Source organism: Macaca thibetana, chromosome 14 (assembly GCF_024542745.1).
Source record: "Macaca thibetana thibetana isolate TM-01 chromosome 14, ASM2454274v1, whole genome shotgun sequence".
NCBI lineage: Eukaryota > Metazoa > Chordata > Mammalia > Primates > Cercopithecidae > Macaca > Macaca thibetana.
This window is the reverse complement of record NC_065591.1, coordinates 86,452,902-86,472,182: the sequence shown is the minus strand read 5'-3', so window position 1 is coordinate 86,472,182 and position 19,281 is coordinate 86,452,902. Positions and strand designations below refer to the sequence as shown.

Genomic DNA, 19,281 nt, shown 5'->3' with positions numbered 1-19,281 from the left:
CATGGCACACTTTTACCTGTGTAACAAACCTGCATATCCTGCACATATATCCCAACACTTAAAATAAAAAAATTTTAAACAGTATTCTTGGACTAGCAGCAGTATATGGTGAGCTTTTTAGTACTCAGGAAGTCATCTAAATTTTCCGTGTTTAACTCGGTTCAATGTGCAATGAAGGCAAATTTTATATACATAAACCTAGAGGTTGCAAAGAAGTAAAATGTGGTCTCAACTTAAAAAGACTCCTGAATCAAATAAAGAAGGTGAGACATGGAACTAAACTTCTGTCCTTTAAAATGAAATAAAATGGCCATAACAAGGTAGCCATAAGCAAAGTGCTATGGGAGGAGCCCAGGGGAAGAAACTGAGTAATTCCAACTGAGTAGGCAAATGGGGATGTCAGAAAAGCTGGGATATTAGAATTGGGCTTTGTGAAAACTGAAGTTTAAAAGGCAGAATTTGGGGTAGGGAATCCAGGCAACTGAAGTGAAATGAATTGAACTGAACTGAAGCAGAAAAGTGTAGAATGTTGGGGTTTAGAATAGAATGGCATTGGGGGAAAGGAGGGTACAGCAAGTGAGAATTTGGAACTACGTCAGCTTGTGGACCGTCCAGAATGCCACACAAGGACGTGTGAACTCTAGACAACAAAACCACCAGGTCTTCTAAACAGATGAGTAAACGGATTAGATCTGTGACATCGGGCCAATACTCCAACACTATTTCTATTCCCAAATACTATCAATGATTGATTTCTGAAGAAAAGTTTATTTAGACACAGGCTTGTACCTTGTAAGGACAATGAGCCCTATTAGCTGCTTCTCACATGTCTGGGTGAAACAGGTCAAGCCAGTTCTTCGACAGAGAGCAGTCATGAATTCCAGAACCGTCTCATTCCGGAGGACCTTGTAACTCACATCAGCGCTAAATAGGAGCTTGCTTTCAAAATATGATACAGAAATGGCAAACCCAGGCCAAAGAGATAATCTTTAAAAACAAAACAGAAAAAAAGAAATATTGTCAATGTTATACCGGAAACACAATAAAGATTTTTAAATGGTGATTTTCTGTTCTGATTCTCGAGATCTTAACAAGATAATTATTTTCTTTAGTTTGATTTCTTCCAGTTGTTGACTGAAATCTTTCTTTCAGCTGCAGTGTCTTTAAGCATACATTTAAAGTAAAATACCTTACTGTAAAGCAGTTTCTCAGCCTTGGCACCACTGACATTTGGAACTGGGTAATTCTTTGTTAGGGGCCGTCCTGTGTACTGTAGGATGTTTAGCAGCATCTCCCTGGCCTCTATCCAGCAGATGCCAGTAGCAGCCTCCCAGCTGTGACAACCAAAAACGTCTCCAGACAATACAAAATGTTCCCTGAAGAGGGGGGAAATGCCCCTGCCTGAGAACCATAACTGTAGGAATAAGATGTTTATGGAGTGATCTGTCCCTGCAGGAAAACATCTAGGTTCAGAAAAGCACCCCAATTCAAAGGAGAGGGTAGTGGATAGATTTAATAATGAGATTAAGAAATACAGAAGTGATATCACAAACAGATATACAAGAGATACCAGAACACAGCCTACTGTTTCTTTCCATATAAACTTAAAAATCTTGAATAAGAAGTTACAGAAATGACATGAAATAATAGACTAATATTGTAAAAAAATAATTCCAGGTTATATTTTGTGGACTATAAGTAGTCACTGTGATACTAAGCCAGCCTCCAGGACAGGCATACGTGCTGAGTACCTAGGGCAGTTTAGTACAATCTGCACCTATGAGATTTTCTAATCCAGGTGGACAGATTAGTGACAGGGACGAACTGGATGCTTCATAGACAGCACACTGACACTCTGAATGAACATACGGAAACTGTCATTTTTCCTCCACCAGGCAGAAGGCCAGACACCCCACTCCCATTTTCTATCTTTTATACACTTCTCCCTTTATGTATCTACGTTTGGGCTACCGGTTGCCTCTCTGTCTACAGTTTGACCACAGTATTTTTGAGAGCTAAGTAACAACCAGTTGAAGACATAGCTGACCACTTTCCCTGAAGCCTCGAATTCCCAGTTTAGGGTAGAAATTCTGCAAGTGTTCCTAAGGATTCTATCCTTCACCAGAGTTGTTTGGTTGGCTTCTCTTTCTGACCCATGCTGCCCTGACAATTTCATGTCAACCACCTGGCTGTGCTAACATCCTTTCAACAACAAAATGAAGCACCAACTATGTGTTATAGCACAATACAGCTCATCCTGCTTTCACTATTACTTATTACACACAGAAAATTCAGTCTCTGAATTCCTTCTAGAATTTATGATAATTATCCATCACACTCATATAAGAAAACAAAGCTGCTAGCTTCACGTTCACATGCACCACTTTATTTAAAAAAACTTGAAAATTTTAAAAAATCATTACATTTCATATCACAGAGTCTCTCACAGGAGGCATAATAGTATAATATTGTATCATAAATTATGTTGCTCACATTATAACAATTTTGGAGTAACAGAAAATATAAATAAACCTACTTGTGCTGGGGAATTTCCACTGGCTCTGAAGGATTATAGAAGTTCCGTCCAATTTGGTACATGGACAACTTTTTGAGGATCCTGCAAGTATATTGTTTTGAATTTTTGGTAAATATCAGTCAGTAACAGCGTAATTCTAAGTTCATACCCTTGCTGAACATAATGTTAAAAATATATAGGAAATACAGACCTCCCATTCTCACAGCACTGCAAGGTTTAGACACTAAATATACATATGAATGTTTATAAAGAACTGTCACTTCTTCATATTTGAGAATACTACAACTGAAGTTATTTTTATCTGTCTGAGTTTAGCTGCAAGGACAAATATGTGGCCAATTAGCCATTTCGGCTGCAGTAGTAACATTTTGGGTAGCTTAGATGGGGTGAGATAAGCCATGCCTTCAGGCCTTTTTGACCTCTTCTCTATTTGGGGATGAGGACCTTATTTCTTTTTTTTTTTTTTTTTGAAATGGAGTTTCACTGTTGTTGCCCAGGCTAGAGTGCAATGGCGCGATCTCAGTTCACTGCAACCTCCGCCTCCAGGTTAAGCAATTCTCCTGCCTCAGCCTCCCAAGTAGCTGGGATTACAGGCAAGCGCCACCACACCCGGTTAATTTTGTATTTTTAGTAGAGACGAGGTTTCTACGTGTTGGTCAGGCTGGTCTCGAACTCCTGACCTCAGGTGATCTACCCACCTCGACCTCCCAAAGTGCTGCGATTACAGGTGTGAGTCACCACGCTTGGCCAAGGATCTTATTTCTAATGAGGCTGCTCAGGCTCCCCAGGTGCTGCCAAATGACCATGGCTGTGTCTTCAGCAAGTAATCCTGGTCACCTTAGGAATCTGACCTACATGGGGGTTTCAAGTCAGGAAACAAGGGTTCCAATTGTGATTCTGGCTGCCAAATGTCACTGAGCCTGAGCCTCCTTCTCTTAAAAATAAGGATTTTAATAGTACTTGCCTCAGGGTGCTCTAGTGAGGGTAAAGTAAGATAAAAGACAAGTGAAAGAACTTTCTCACTGAAAAGCATCTTCCAAATGTCAGTATGCAAGACTGGCTTCTGAAGAGCTGATATGCAGTAAGCTGAGGCTCAAATATGACCAAAAGGTGCTGGACAAGACATCTGACTAGAATTAGAAATCAGGACATGTGGGTGGGGGAAGTTCCTTGATGTGCCCTTACGACTCAGGAAATCCCCAGACTTCCCCATCTTCATTCCTTCCAGAGGCCACCGTTGAACAAAGGACTTGCCTGTAAGGTTTCTAACAGATCATCTTAATGATCCACAGTAGCAGCATGTAAAACAGTGGTTCTCTAGCTTCAGTGTATCCTAAATATGTGAATTTTCAGGCCTGTCTGTGAACTTCTGTTTACTAACTAGATTCAGTGAGGGTCCAGGGAATATGCGTTTTATGGAGCTCCACTCCACCCCTAAGAAGATGTAGGAGTATGTGATCCTTAGACCAGTCTTCAGAACACTGAAAAGCTGAGTTTACAACCATGTAGATGTGGGGGAAAGAAGTGGGCTGAGGGTGGAGCCAGGGCAGAAAGCAGACAGTGATCTTCTTTCCTAAATCAATCAGCTAGGAGAAGAACAAATTCTTCAGTTTATTAAGTCAAACTTACTAAGTTTGCTAAATGAACTTTGAAGTCTGGGAAGAGACACAGAAAAAGAAGAAATGGAAAAAGGTACCCTCTCTGCTACCAGTGAGATAGCAATAATCCCCATATCATTTGTCTCAACTTAGGATAACACTGGATATTAACAGTTTGTGCCACTGAGTGGTTGTAACGGGCTGCGTTGCACATTATTGCTCATGTACGAGAAAGTAGGTGAGAAATTGCCCTAACGGTGGCATCGCTGCTGGCACACTGCCTACAAAATGGTCGATTATTTTAATACCCAGGCTTTATGCTGAAAGGTATCATTAGCCCAAATTAAATTCACGTTTCCAGTGTCTTACTTTCTGAAGATGATATTGAAGACCTGGATGCACACGGGAGAACTTGATGGCAGCTCCCTCTTCAGGGTGATAGTCATCTTTATAGTCTCGCCTCTTTGAGTTTCACTTGACAATTCTGTGACCTGGGAAGAAGAGGTACTTAATATGCACCCTAGAAATTAGCCCCAAGTGTGCAGAATGCAGATATGATAAAGCCATCACAATATAATATGCATTAACAAAAACAAAACCGCAGGTGTTAGTATATGAGTAATAATCTAATCATCACATTATGTTCAGAGGGCTTTTTTTCTCTGTATCTTGCCAGTCCTTAAAAAACAACACATCCCTCTACTCCCTAACTTCTTAAGGGAGAATTAAAGCCAGACTCATGGTTCAAAGTTTGGTCTGAAGAGAGTTCCAGAGCAGTGGTTCTTGGTCTTTCTAGGGAGCGGGAGGGAGATGGGTCACAAATTACTTTGAGAGTCTGATAAAAGTTACAGGTATTTCCCAATAAAATTTTACACACACACACACACACATATATATATACACACACACACCAAAACAGTGTACATAATTGTACCCATTTTCAGGGTATTCACTGATACTCAGAAGCCCACTAGTGGACTGTCCTGCCCATCCCAAGTTCATGGATTCCAGAGGACAGCCTCCCAAAGTCTGCTTATAATGCAGAAGAGCAGAGAATAAGAAAGAAGGAAAGAAAGGAGAGACGATAAATGAGATGGAAAGTAAACATGGGGAGAGAGGAATAAGTAGTGGAAATCAGAACAGATCAGAAATCTGATTTTATGAATTGCTGAAAGGTCTAGAGAAATCCTAGAGTCCTTAGAGCCTGGAACAATGTTCTAGCAATATAGTGAATGCATGAATATGATTCTATTACAGCTCCCACTAAATTTAAAGCTTCTTGAACCAGAAAGGACTCAGAATAGGTTCTTGAAATAAAGGAATATATAAATCAATCAATAAATATCAATCAATGATCCTGGATTTCTTTAAGGGATAAGGAATTAGATAAAGTCAGCTAATCAGCAAGCATTTATGTATTCTGCCTCTACTTTCTACAGCTACAGTATGGATTTAACCACTTTTAGGTTGCATCAAGAATATAGGGCAGGAACCAGTCATTGCATGGAAACAAAGAGAAACTGATCTTTTCACAGGGATGTAAGATTTCATCGAGATAATTTCTTGCTTCAGATAAAACTGTACAGAAATCAGAGATGGACAGCTATAGAAAGAGCTCATCAACATTGAGAAAAATCTGGCAGACAGAAGGGATGCCCAGCTCTCAAACTGCTGCAGGGGCTTTGGGACAAAGTATTAAGACAATAAAGGATGTCGGGATGAGTGGCTGAGGGGAGGTGGCAGCAGATGGTCTCAGGAACTGCATTTTCAACAACCACCTAAGATCAAACTCTTCAGCCCCCCTTGCACCTCTCCCACCAAACACCCACTCCTCCTTCACTTCCTACATCTCTTATTGGACCTCAGACCCTCCAGTCCCCAGGCTGCTAACCTCAGAGTAAACTTTCACTTCTCCTCAATTCACGATCTAATCAGTTGGCAAGTCTTACTGTACACCAGGAATGTCTCTGATCTATCTCAGCTGTTCCAATACCATTATTTACTACAGTGCTTAAGAGCACATGATATGGAATTGGATAGACTCTGGTCCTCTGCCTCTTATAGCTGGTGTGATGTGGAACAGCTTTCCCCATCTCTAAAGTGGTACTGAGTCTAATTAAAGTCACAGGGTTGTGACGATTAAATGAGATAATGCATTGATTTTATTTCCATCCATTGCACAGGCACTCGGGAATTCAAATAGCAGCACTTTGTATCTCTGTTCAGGCCCTTTTGACACCCTGCCCACACTATTTCAGTGGCACTTTATTAATCTTCCCACCTCCTTCTGTAAACCATTCAATAGGATGTGATCAGATTAACTGTAATTTAACACAGCTGCCATGGAAACACTCTCTCAAAGTCTTCATGATCCATGGAAGAGTCTCTGTTCCTTGGCAGGACATTTAAAGTTCTCTCTAGCTTTGAAATCACAACCTCCACACCTTCCTGGCTAAACCTGAATGAGAAAGAGTTTCTAAAATATGGCCCTCACTTCCTATCATTGCCTCTTCTGCCTAGGAATCTCATATCTCCCATTGTCCACCTCACTGATCAAAATCCTAAACAAGGAATCATCACTCTCATTGAAGTGTCCTGCTAGAAATAAGCTTATCTTTCATCAAGCTCTCTATGATAATCTTGGGTAAGATATTTAGCCTTACTAGGCCCCAAGGGTGAAATGAGATCATGCTATAAAGAGCCTGGCAGGCCGGGCGTGGTGGCTCACACCTGTAATCCCAGCACTTTGGGAGGCTGAGGCGGGTGGATCACCTGAGGTCAGGAGTTTGACACCAGCCTGGTCAACGTGAAGCAACCCTGTCTCTACTAAAAATACAAAAATTAGCCGGGCGTGGTGGCAGGTGCCTATAATCCCAGCTACTTAGGAGGCTGAGACAGGAGAATTGCTTGAACCCAGGGAGGCGGTGGTTGTAGTGAGCCAAGATCATGCCACTGCACTCCAGTCTGGGTGACAAGAGCAAAACTCCACCTCAAAAAATAAAAAAATAAAAAAATAAAAAGAGCCTGGCAGAGTAATCTGGAAGGTGTAATTGGTAGCAGCAGTGGTGGTAGCAGCTACTTGTGGGACACAAAGATCTGCTCGAGAGAGATGTTGGGGATAATCTGGAGAACAAAGAAGGACAGTACTTAACACCTAGTAAGTGCTCAATAAATGTTAGCATAATAAAAATACTAATTATTATGACACTTATTTCATTCTACCTTACATAGTATTTATTTGTAAAGAATTTTGATTCTAAATTGAAATTTTGGAGAACAAGTACTCTGTTTTATTTATCTTTGTTTGCTCCATGGTCGCAACACCCTGCCAGGTTCAGAGTAGGCTCTTTATAAGTATATGAGAGTGGCAAATAGATGTGAACACGAATAGCAATACCAGTCTGGCTGCAGATGTACAAATGGGGCCTGGACAGTGAAAGGTTAGGAGGTAGCTGAACAGGACTTCTGGAACTCCTAGGAGTGCAATGAGTCAACTAGTGGCCGAGATATTTCAACTTAAATAAGCATCCTAGGACATGTGTAGGGGATAGATGGGGATGCAGAATTAAGCCTCAGTCAATACCAAGATCAGAATAAAAAGGTGAAAGCAGCAGTATCTCCAGTAGGACACTTTCTTTTGCACTGTAACTGGGTGACAGGTCATATGTTTATAAGGAATAAGACAACACTATTCTGTTTAAACCTAGTATCCCCTATACCCGGGAAATGAAATAAACAGGCCTGATTTATCACACCATGTTTTTACGGTCTATTTTCTCACTTGCCTCCTTATTAGGCTCCGTCCCCAGCAACAGAAAGGTGTTTGACACATACTACATGCTCATTTTGAATGAGAAATGAATAGTAGTAACATATTCTTAGCATTTGTAGAGTATAAGTTCTCCATTCTGTTTAGGTACAATGGAAGTAAGCTGAACACTTCAAGAGTAGTATTTAATAATTTCAACATATCTAAATTTCTAAACTAGTGCTAGAAATGTATCTACAAGAACAAGATCATTTTTAATGATAACAACAGACTTGAAATATATCATTTAAGTATGAGAAGCCATATTAGCATGCTATCAACATCTGGTCATAGGACAAAGAACTGAAGGATCGATAAAAAATTATGGTGAATAAAAATGTTTCTTAATTTACAGATCTAGATTTTCTAAGCCATTAAATTTAACCATATGGTATAATTTTAACGTTCCATATCCAATGCAACAATCATTCAAGCAGCTCCTATAAATCTCAGGGTCTCATAAAAGGCAAAAGGCCCAAGAGTGCTTAGAAACACATTTCTTGAGAAAATTCAAAGAGATTTACGTAGAGCCTAAAAATTTAAATCTAAACTATTGGTACTGAACTCTGCAAACAGTTGAACTAAGGGAGTAAGATTTCTAAGGGATAGAAGCATAAAATGTTAATCCAATGCTCTGTTTTAATTTTTCATAGAGAAATTGGTTCTTTTTTCCTTGTAGTAATTGTAACATTGTTTTAGAACAAAACATATGATGAAAACATACATACTATATTTTAGGACTGGAGATGTTAAATGTGTAAAAAAATGGATAAAGGAATATGAAATACACAATAGCTATTTCCAATGGTTGCATTAAAAAAAACTTTAAAAATTGACATAACTCATATTTCATATGATAGAGCAAGTCGTTAAATAAATGGCAATTCTAGAATCAAAAATTGATGTAAAGTTATTTGGACATACAGGCACAAGGGTGCAGGAGCAAAAAAGGTAGAAATAATTTAAAGTTCTGAAGCCATAGGCCAAACGGTGTTTCTTAGTCTTGCCTACTTTGGGAATTTTTTTTAAGATGCCTATTTCAAGGACACTTACAGCTCTTATTTTTTAAATACCAGACCAGCTTCGTAATTAAGAAATCAATTACTAGTAAAGTCTTAATTAGGAAGTCTTTTTTTAAGCTCTCAGGCAGGGGAACAGGAAAGAGGAAAGGAGTGAATCACTCATTCCAATTGTCATGAAAATCAACTAATCTCTTAAATATATAAGTATATATAAGGGGACTTCAAAAAGTTCATGGAAATATGTGTTATGAAAAAAACTATGTATGGATTTCAAAAATTTTGCAGCAAAATAAACTCATACTAACTTGTACTAAATTTCTGCACCAAAATAAACTCATACTAACAGGATCCAGTGTGAGGCACTAAAAATAAGATCAATTTGAAAAGAGCCCCTATCAGACCAATATGAGTTCTGCTAAGATTGAAGGAAGAACAGATATCAAATTTTTGGTGATATTTGGGTAGAAAAATGGCAAAATCATTGATGTGTAATGAAAAGTTTATGGGAACAATGCCACAAAGAAATCAGCAGTTTACAAATGGATAACTCATCTTAAGAAGGGATGAGACAATGTTGAAAATGAAGCCTGCTGCAGACCACCTACACAAATTTGCAAGGAGAAAAAATTCATCTTGTTCATGCTGTAACTGAGAAGACCAAAGATTAACAGCAGAAACAATAGCCAACACCACAGACATCTCAATTTGTTTAGCTTATACAATTCTGACTAAAAAATTAAAGTTGAGCAAACTTTCCATTCTATGGTTGCCAAATTCATTGCATTCAGATCAGTTGCAGATAAAAGCAGAGCTGTCAATAAAAATTTTATATAAATGGTATCAAGATCCTGAAGAATTTCTTTAAAAAATTGTAAGAGGAAATGAAACCTGGCTTTATCAGTACGATCCTGAAGACAAAGCACAATCAGAGCAATCGCTACTGAGAGGTGGAAGTGGTCCAGTCAAAGCAAAAGCCAGCTCATCAAGAGCAAAGGTCATGGCAATAGTTTCTTGAGATGCTCAAGACATTCTGCTTGTTGACTTTCTGGAGGGCCAGAGAATGGTAACATCCACTTATTATGAAAGTGTTTTGAGAAATTTTGCCAAAGCCTGAGCAGAAAAATGACCAGGAAAGCTTCCCTGGAGAGTACGACAACAATGCTTCTGCTCATTCTTCTCAACAAACAAGGGCAAGTTTGCAAAAGTTTCAATGAGAAATCACTGGGCATCCACTTTACTGCTGATTTGGCTCCTTCTGACTTTTTGTTTTATAATCTTAAAAAATCTGTAAAGGGCACCTATTTTTCTTCAGTTAATAAGGTAAAAAATACACTGCACTGACATGGTTAAATTCCCAGGACGCTTAGTTATTTAGGGATGGACTAAATGGCTGATACCATTGCTTACAAAAGTATCTTGACCTTAGTAAAACTCTTGGTAAGAAATAAAGGTAGTTTTTAAAATTTTTACCTTTCAATTCTATTTTTCCACAAACCTTTTGGAATCTCCTTGCATATGTGTATATATATATATGTGTGTGTATGTGTGTATATATACACATATAATAAACACACATCCACATATACAGTGAAAAAACTGATCATACTATACCTTTTCTTCTAGCTTTTGTGACAGAAAGAGGATGGCACCGTCAAATGCTTTTGCTTTGTTGGAAAGTTCACTATGACTATAAAGTAAAGCAATTCTCAGCCTTCTAGATGCTAAATCTGGAACGTATGTCACATGGTACTGGTATAGCTGCCAGTCTTGAGGAAAATCTAAGTTAAAGAGGTTTGTAACCAGTTTCACAGGTATTCCACTGGAACCTGAAGACAACAAACAAAAAATAATTTTTTAATCAGGAAATCACATCATGTTAATATTAATCACTTCATTTAAAAATGTATTTGCATGTGCATAGTAGTTGCTGTAAAGCAAGGATTTTTGCACAGTGACACAGGATAAACCCTAAAACTTGCAGCCTAATAACACCTTTGGGAGCTAAAATGGGATCATGCATGAAGCAGGCTTCATAAGAACATAAGAGCTGACACTGGCATTCCTGTCCTTGTGAGACGAGAAGCATCTGAACTCAGCCATTCCAGGACGCCTTTCAGAGCTTGCCTTCCCGCTCTCATTTTCTGCAATTCAAATCAGCTCAAGTAATTTTTTCAGATGCTGCTCTGAAATCATACGGCTCTCGTATTATAAAGAAACAGTCTGGTTCTTACTATGAATATACAACCCCCAACCTCTGGGAAATCCAGATAATCAGAAGTTAATCATATTTCTGAAAATTCTGAAAAAGTTCTATCAGTGCTTAGACCAAATCATCTCAGAGAAGACCCTCAGAGATTAAGGGGAAGGCTGGGGAGAGAGGAAGGAACTGTCATTTTTCCGACGTGAAAACAGACAGGGCTTCTGGGCTTCTGTTTTCTGCAGACACATGGAGGCCATGTGTGCTTCTGGGACTTCCAGCCCCCTACAGACATTTTCATTCACATCTTAAAAGTCTATAGGACAAAATCAGAGATGGCCACGACACAGTCAGTTAGCTCAGGATGGTGTAAGTTCCCCCCAGAGCAGAATCCAGGAGGGCACGAAGAAGGTTCTTCTCACTTCCCCTTACAGAGAATCATCCAGTTTTGGTCTTACAGAAAAGAACGATATAGGGGCTGGGCATGCTGGCTCACACCTGGAATCCCAGCACTTTGGGAGGCTGAGGCGGGTGGATAGCTGGAGGCCACGAGTTCGAGACCAGCCTGGCCAACCTGGCAAGACCCTGTCTCTACAAAAAATACAAAAATTAACTGGGCATGGTGGCCCACACCTGTAAGTCCAGCTACTCGGGAGGCGGAGGCACAAGAATGGCTTGAACCTGGAAGGCAGAGGCTGCAGTGAACCAAGATCTCACCATTACACTCCAGCCTGGGCAACAGAGTGAAATGCTCTCAAAAAAGAAAGAAAAGAAAAGAATGATATAGAATAAGTGCTATTTTGCTTTTCTCATGGAGGAAAGCAACCCAGAGACCCCAAAGTGGTGAGGAATACAAGGTATCAGCTGTGCTTCAGTATTTCCTCAGCTTCGACCTGGGGTATATATATATCTGGCAGGAGCAAGAAACCTCTGTGCTATTTTAGCTAAATAACAGATCTCTTTTGTTCTCCCAGATCCTGAGGAAATGGCAAAGCAACATATTTTAGCTGCTCATATAAAGAGTCATCAACCTAGACTGTCAGAGCCGGAAAGACCCTTCAAGATCGTCTACACATGAGAGTTTTCAAACGGCAGCTGGGTCCCATTAGCGCTGCAGTTATGAAATCAGGTGAGGTGAATCGCATGTTTAATGAAAAGACCGGAATAAAACAGAACGGAAGAGATGCACTGTTTCATGAAACTTTTGCTTCAATTGTGTGGAGACAGTGTGTGTATGCTGGATAATAATGTATTTATTATTTTGGTTTAAAAAGTTTGGAAAACACTGATCCGCATCAGTGATTTTTAACTTTCGTGAGGGGGCCACAGAGTCTTTTGAGAATCTAATGAAAACAACAGACCTACTTCCCAGAAAAGACATATACTGACAATTTGCATGCAATTTTATGGTTGAGCCTGGAATCTGGGTAAAGAATCCCCCAAATAGGTTGTCTTTCTTTTTACAGCTGAAGTCCAGAAAGGTTATTACTTCCCATGTTGGGAAAGAAAAGAAACATCTTTTTAACTCCCACCCCAGTATATGAAGAAAATCTTTTCCAAAAGTGAGATGTCATTTTGGGGAAGATATTATTTCTATTAATAAAAGAAAAAATTAAGGCTAGAAAAACTAAAGCGTCTAACAGCGCCTTGGACATAGAAGATGTTCAGTAAATATCTGTTAAGCAAACATACAAACTTATTTATTTTAGACCTAGAATTTGGAATTCATTAAGCAAGATTTGGTAACATTAAAAAAGTAAATAACATAAAACTGGGTACCTGTTTTACAATCTCTCACATGTGCCAATTTTTCTCTGGTACAGATACTCAAATCCATAAAGTCCTGTTTGTTTTTCACACCTCTTTCCATGGAGGTACTTCCAGCATCACCAGAAGATATCCCATATTTATCTAAAACATGAAGAGAATGTGGTAACAGCTCATATTTCATTGTAGTGCTACTGTTTACAACTACTATGTCAAAAATGCATTGCAATCCAAACTTGTGGTTTTGGATACGGCTTGCCCGTACTGCTGAAACCATTCATGACTATACAGAAGTCTTCAGCCTAAAAATGGAAAATTGTGAAGAAAACACAGCATGTTTTGTTAAAAATAACAGATCTTGGCCAGATGTGGTGACTCATGCCTGTAGTCCCGGCACTTTAGGAGGTCATGGCGGGTGGATCGCTTGAGCTCTGGAGTTAGAGACCAGCCTGGGCAACGTGTTGAAACCCTGTCTCTACCAAAAACACAAAAAATCAGCTGGGCGTGGTGACATGTGCCTGGGCTGAGGTGGGAGGATCACTTAACCCAACTCCAGAAGTTGGGGGTAGCAGTGAGCCATGGTCACGCCCACACTCCAGCCTGGGCGACAGGGCAAGACCCTGTCTCACAAAAACAAAAACAGATCTTGACTTAGTTTTTGCTCTTGTAATATTGTAGACTTTCTCTTCTTGGCTAAGGAGAAAACCCTCCCTCCCCATTCCCTTCTCCATACCTATTTATGGAGGGCAGCTCTCCTGCCCTTAGCTCTTGTGTAACTCCCTGAAGGGTTCCCGACTAACTTCTGTCCTCAGCAACTTCTGCCCAGAAAGAAGCTGAATCTCTGACATTTCCCAATGAAAAGAAGAGAAACTGCCTGGAACATTGCCATCAGTTTTTATTCTAGGTCATTCCCCATAAGAATAAAAGCCAGTGTTTCACCTCAGGGCATATCACTTACTCATAGCTTCTAGAAAATATGAAATTAAAATCTGTTTCCAAATGAGTATTTTCTGTTTAAATTAGTATGGGAGATGCTGACTTTCTGGCATGTTGAAAATAACTTTATAAAAATACAAAATATTACCGCAAACTAATATGAATTTCTAGAACTCTACATGACCACTGCCTTTGACGTAGTCACTGTGTGAAACCACCCTACATGAGACTACCACCGGCTTAAATGCTGTCCAGCCCCTGCTCAGTGGAGTCTAAGTTTCCCAGGAAAATCACAAAATGTATTTAATCCTTAATTCTATTACCCTCACTAAATTGTCCATATAAGCCACTGCTCTTGGTTTCAAAAGATGTTAGGTGGTTTCTGAAGATTCAAGCTACTATAGTATGGCAGTTACCAGGAGCTGGAGGGAGCGGGGAATGGGAGTTATTATTTAATGAGTACAGAGTTTCAGTTTTGCAAGGTGAAAAAAGATCTAAAGTTGGATGGTGGTGATGATTGCACGACAATATAAATGAAGTTCATCTCCCAAGACTGCACATTTAAAAGTAATTAAAATGGTAAATTTTATGTTATATATATTTTAAAAAAAGGAAAGAAAACTCCAATTTTCCCTCCAAGGATGAAGGATTTTCATCATTCACCGTTCATAACAATGTGTGGCGGATGTGAAAAAACATTCACAAGGATGGAATAATGTTTGAAAATAATGGAAGGCACTGGGCCTGTCAGAGCAGGGCTGCTGTGCTCACAGGCTGCACATTCATTTGTGTGTTTGGATCACAGGTGTACATACATGGGACTGGAAAATTCCCAGCGAGGAACAGCAGAGTCAGACATGAGATGAGTGGGGGGACTAGACCCTCATAGCCTGGGAGAACCTAATGCTTAGAGCTTCCATATTTATTAGAAATCAGTCGCTTGGGAAAATAAAAAACACTGTGGTCAGAACAAGAGAGATGGCTAACTGGTTTTTTTTTTTTTCCTTTTCTTTTCTTTTCTTTTTTTTGAGATGGAATTGGAATTTCGCTCTTGTTGCCCAAGCTGGAGTGCAACAGTGCGATCTCGGCTCACTGCAACCTCCACCTCCCAGGTTCAAGTGATTCTCCTCCCTCAACCTCCTGAGCAGCTGGGATTACAGGTGTGTGCCACCACACCCAGCAAATTTTTTGTATTTTTAGTAGAAAAGTAGAAACGGGGTTTCACCTTGTTAGCCAGGCTGGTCTTGAACTCCTGACCTCAGGTGATCCGCCCGCCTTGGCCTTGGCCTCTCAAAGTGCTGGGATTACAGGCCTGAGCCACCACGCCCGGCCTGACTAACTGGTTTTATTCAGGGTCATGGGCCTTAAGCCCCAGTGCCTCAGAATGTGACCATATTTGGAGACAGGGTCTTTAAACAGGTGATTACGTTAAAGTGAGGTCATTATGGTGGTTCCTAATCCAGTATGACTGACGTCATAAGAAGAGGAATTAGGACATAGAAATGCAAAGGAAAGATCATGTGAACACAAGGGGAAGTCGGCTATGTATAAACCAAGAAGAGGGTCCTCAGAAGAAACCAGCCCTGTCCCACCTGATCTCAGACTTTAAGCATCCAGATTTGTGAGCAAATACATTTCTGCTAATTAAGCCACCTAGTTGGTACTACTTTGTCAGGGCAGCCCTAGCAGACTAACACATGGGGCATGCCAACTCCCAGTGTGTGATTGTGGTGACTTTGCGTTGCATGTTGACAAGTATCCTGAGACCAAATCTGGCTTTGCAGTGAGGAGAGCTACCATTGAATGGTGATGTTTACCACAGGAGTGGAAGAAAGAGAGCAGTGGCTACATGCATACCAGGTTTCTACCATCCTTCCAAACAACGGCATTGGCATTTATACACCATTCAGATTTTTTTTGCCTTTTTAAAAATTCATATACATTTAAGGCATAAGAGCATAGTTTTGTTACATGGATATATTGCATAGTGTGAAGTCTGGGCTTTTAGTGTAACCATCATCTGAATAATGTACATTGCAGCCATTAAGTGATTTCTCACTCCCCTCCCACCCTCCCAACCTTCCAAGCCTCCAACGTCTATTATTCCACACTCTATGTCCATGTGTACACATTATTAAGCTTCCACTGATAAGTAACAACATGCAGTATTTGACTTTCTGTTTCTGAGTTATTTCAGTTAAGATAATGGCCGCCGCCCAGGGGCAGTGGCTCATACCTGTAATCCCAGCACTTTGGGAAGCCGAGGTGTGCAGATTGCCTGAGGTAGGGAGTTCAAGGCCAGCCTGACCAACATGGAGAAACCCCGTCTTTACTAAAAATACAAAATTAGCCAGGCGTGGTGGCATATGCCTGTAATCCCAGCTACTCAGGAGGCTGAGGCAGGGGAATCACTTGAACCCAGGAGGTGGGGGGTGCAGTGAGCCGAGATTGCGCCATTGCACTCCAGCCTGGGCAACAAGAGCGAAACTCCAATTCAAAAAAAAAAAAAAGAGATAATGGCCTCCAATTCCATCCATGTTGCTGCAAGACATGCTTTCATTCTTTTTATGGCTGAGTAGTATTCTCTTATATATGTAAACCACATTTTCTTTATCTAATGCTTAAGTTGATTTTGTATCTTTGCTATTATGAATAGTGCTGCAATAAACATACAAGTGCAGATAAATTTTGAATATAATGATTTATTTTCCTTTGGGTAGAAATCCAGCAGTGGGGTTGCTGGATCAAATGGTATTACTATATAACACCATAAAGATTTTTAAAGTATTTTTTCAAAATTCTTCAGTGAATAGGAAGAAACAGAAACTGGCTTCCTAATATCTGTGGAGTCCCATCTACCAAACTGTGTCAGGAAATTCAGCATGTGCTTCTATGTTAGAGTCCCAAAGGCACATGACAAAGGGTATCCTTCAAGGAAAGGAAATCGGGATATGCAAGAGGTGGACCTACTGCTGTAAGGCTTGGCAGGGCTCCTCTTGCTCCATTCAGGTAGAATGGGACTAAATGAACAGACTGAGTTGCACTTACCGTTCGTTGAAATCCTGCTTGTTCCCAAGAAGCCATTGCTAGAGGATGCTTCATTGTTACTAAGATCAACAGATGTAGGCTAAAATGGCAAAAAAAAAAAAAAAAAAAAAAAAAAAAAAAAAAAAGGTTTTGTTCAGATTTACAATGGTAAGTCACAAATCAAAAAATTATCCTAAGAACAGTGTCAGGTCTTCAGATTACCATGAACTAGGCAAAGAAAATGTTAACAGGTAAAACCCTTGAGAGATGAGAAGAGAGTGCCTATTCCAGAAAAGAGGATAAAGACATACTGTAGTTTTCCTCACTCATCAAACTTTGGTTTTAGTACCAACTGTCGCCAGATACATATAGGTGGAGGTGTAAAGAAGCAGAGATGAGATTCTTGTGCCCAGGGAGGTCACCAGAGGGCATGCGGCACAGACGCACATGGACCTCATGTTTCCATAGCCCATGGACATAAAATGAACAGAGGCCCCGGGTCACCAGCTCAGATCATGATTCTGCCTGAATAAACTGGGCCAAAACAGGTTCACAAAAAAGACCAAGAGAACAATTAGTATGTTCTCTTTGCATAGTAACTACTTCTCTTTGTTCAAGAAGTTACTCTATCTTGGCTTGCTAAAAAATGGACAAAGTTCATGAGAATAAAGGCATAAGGACCACAAACTACTCATTTGAATACTTGCTCCAAATGCTAAGAATATGTAGTTGTATTAATAACATCACTCCAAAGTTGCTTATTGGCAGGTCAATCTAGTTGCTTAAATCCAGCAAGGAGCTTTCTCTATAGTGGTTGCTCAAGAACAGTAGTTTAATCTAAACCACATGTGTGACAGTATTTATTTTTATATACTAATTAGTCAGAAAAACTGCATTAGATTATATGCCGTGTAATGTTATGAAAGCACATCACTTTTTACCAGGCAATTTAAAACGAAATCATGAAATTAAAACTCAGAAAGAAAAAGAGAATGATATATTTGTCCCCAGTCTTCAGTCCTCTTTACTGGCTAATATACCTACATTAATATCTTAGACAAGATCCCTAGAAGGAAAAAACTGTTAAAAGAAACCTTGGAAAGACTCAAACTTGAGAGAAAAGATAATACGCTACTTCGTAACAGAGAGGAGGAGATACATGTAGAGGAAGGCATTGTTCAGGCTAGAGAGAGAGGTAGGAGAAAATGAAACCATGCGCAATAAGCATGCTACACACCAATGGCGAGGCTTGGGTGCGCCCCACTTCTGTGGCACTGGGGCTGCGGGCGATACCTCTGGCTTTCACTCGGGCCCTTCCACTCATGTTCCCTGTGAGCCCACAGTGGCCACAAAAGCTGCAATGTCTCAGTTAGGGTATGTTTTGTTTTGGCTACAGATGGCGAGGCTGTGACGGCGAAACTGCCTGGAGGCGGTGGATGTCCAGCATCCCCAACCTACGCAGGGGCTGGAAATGCGTGCGAGGCTCGTGCGTGGGTGGAGAAAGCACGCTGGGGCGTGGGGATTGGCGCGAGCACGTGGGCCTGTGCGGGACTTCCTTTTTCTTCCCATTACCTCCACCCCACCCCAAAATTTGGCATTATCCCCCTTTTCCATTTTTGCCAACCTTATGTGTATTGGGTGGCATCAAACAATAATTTTTTTTTCAGTTTGTATTTTCTGCTCACCAATGAGGGTAAGTACCTCTTCATACATGTGATATTTTTAGAGTTATCCAGTCTGCAAATTGCCTGTCGCATTCGTTTCCCATTTTTAAAATAGAGTGTCTCATCTTTGTGATTTGGAAGAAAACTTTTTTAAAAACTTGCAAATATGCAAATATCTACTTCCAACCTATCACTTGTTAATTTTTACTATGAAATGCTTTAACCAAAATCCTAAATTTCGATGTTGCCAAATTCAGCCATTTGAAAATTTGTGCTTTTGGGATCTTTTTAAAAGAAAATTCCACCTGTCCTAAGTTTACAAGGAAAAGGACTTTCTATCATATTTTCTTTTTATTAACTTCGTAAGTTTACTGTTCACAACAAGTATCTTCTATCCTTCAGGAATTTACACTCACACATATGTAAGTATACAGTGTGAGATAGAAGTTCAACTTTATCTCCATGGAGTGAGCCATTCTTCCTTGACATCATCTGTTAAATAGCACATACTTTCTCTAATAGTTTGTGAAGCCACCTCCAGCAAATGACAGATTCCCATGTATAAATAGATCTAGTCTGTGCCTCCCATTTCTGCACCAAGACTTTAACACTATGTATCATTATTTCTTTGTATTATTCATAGAATCTGGTGGGATAAGTCTTTGCTCTTTGATCATTTTTTCCAACTGATTTATTTATTCACAAACTTTATTCTTCCATATACAT

At 39.9% G+C, this 19,281-nt stretch overlaps 1 protein-coding gene across 2 annotated transcripts in view; it reads right to left on the bottom strand.

Annotated features, from left to right (window-relative positions):
• PIWIL4 (piwi like RNA-mediated gene silencing 4) overlaps positions 1-18,421 on the bottom strand; it is a 48,373-nt gene extending 29,952 nt beyond the window's left edge. For both annotated transcript variants that reach the window (XM_050758895.1, XM_050758896.1), the window contains exons 1-7: positions 18,129-18,421; positions 16,913-16,991; positions 12,941-13,072; positions 10,576-10,790; positions 4,504-4,625; positions 2,537-2,617; positions 790-987 (exon numbers count right to left, since the gene is read on the bottom strand). In XM_050758895.1, coding sequence (XP_050614852.1) covers positions 790-987; positions 2,537-2,617; positions 4,504-4,625; positions 10,576-10,790; positions 12,941-13,072; positions 16,913-16,991; positions 18,129-18,215 — 914 coding nt within the window. In that variant the 5' untranslated portion in view covers positions 18,216-18,421. The remainder of the gene's footprint in view (positions 1-789; positions 988-2,536; positions 2,618-4,503; positions 4,626-10,575; positions 10,791-12,940; positions 13,073-16,912; positions 16,992-18,128) is intronic.
• Between the last annotated feature and the right edge of the window lie 860 nt (positions 18,422-19,281).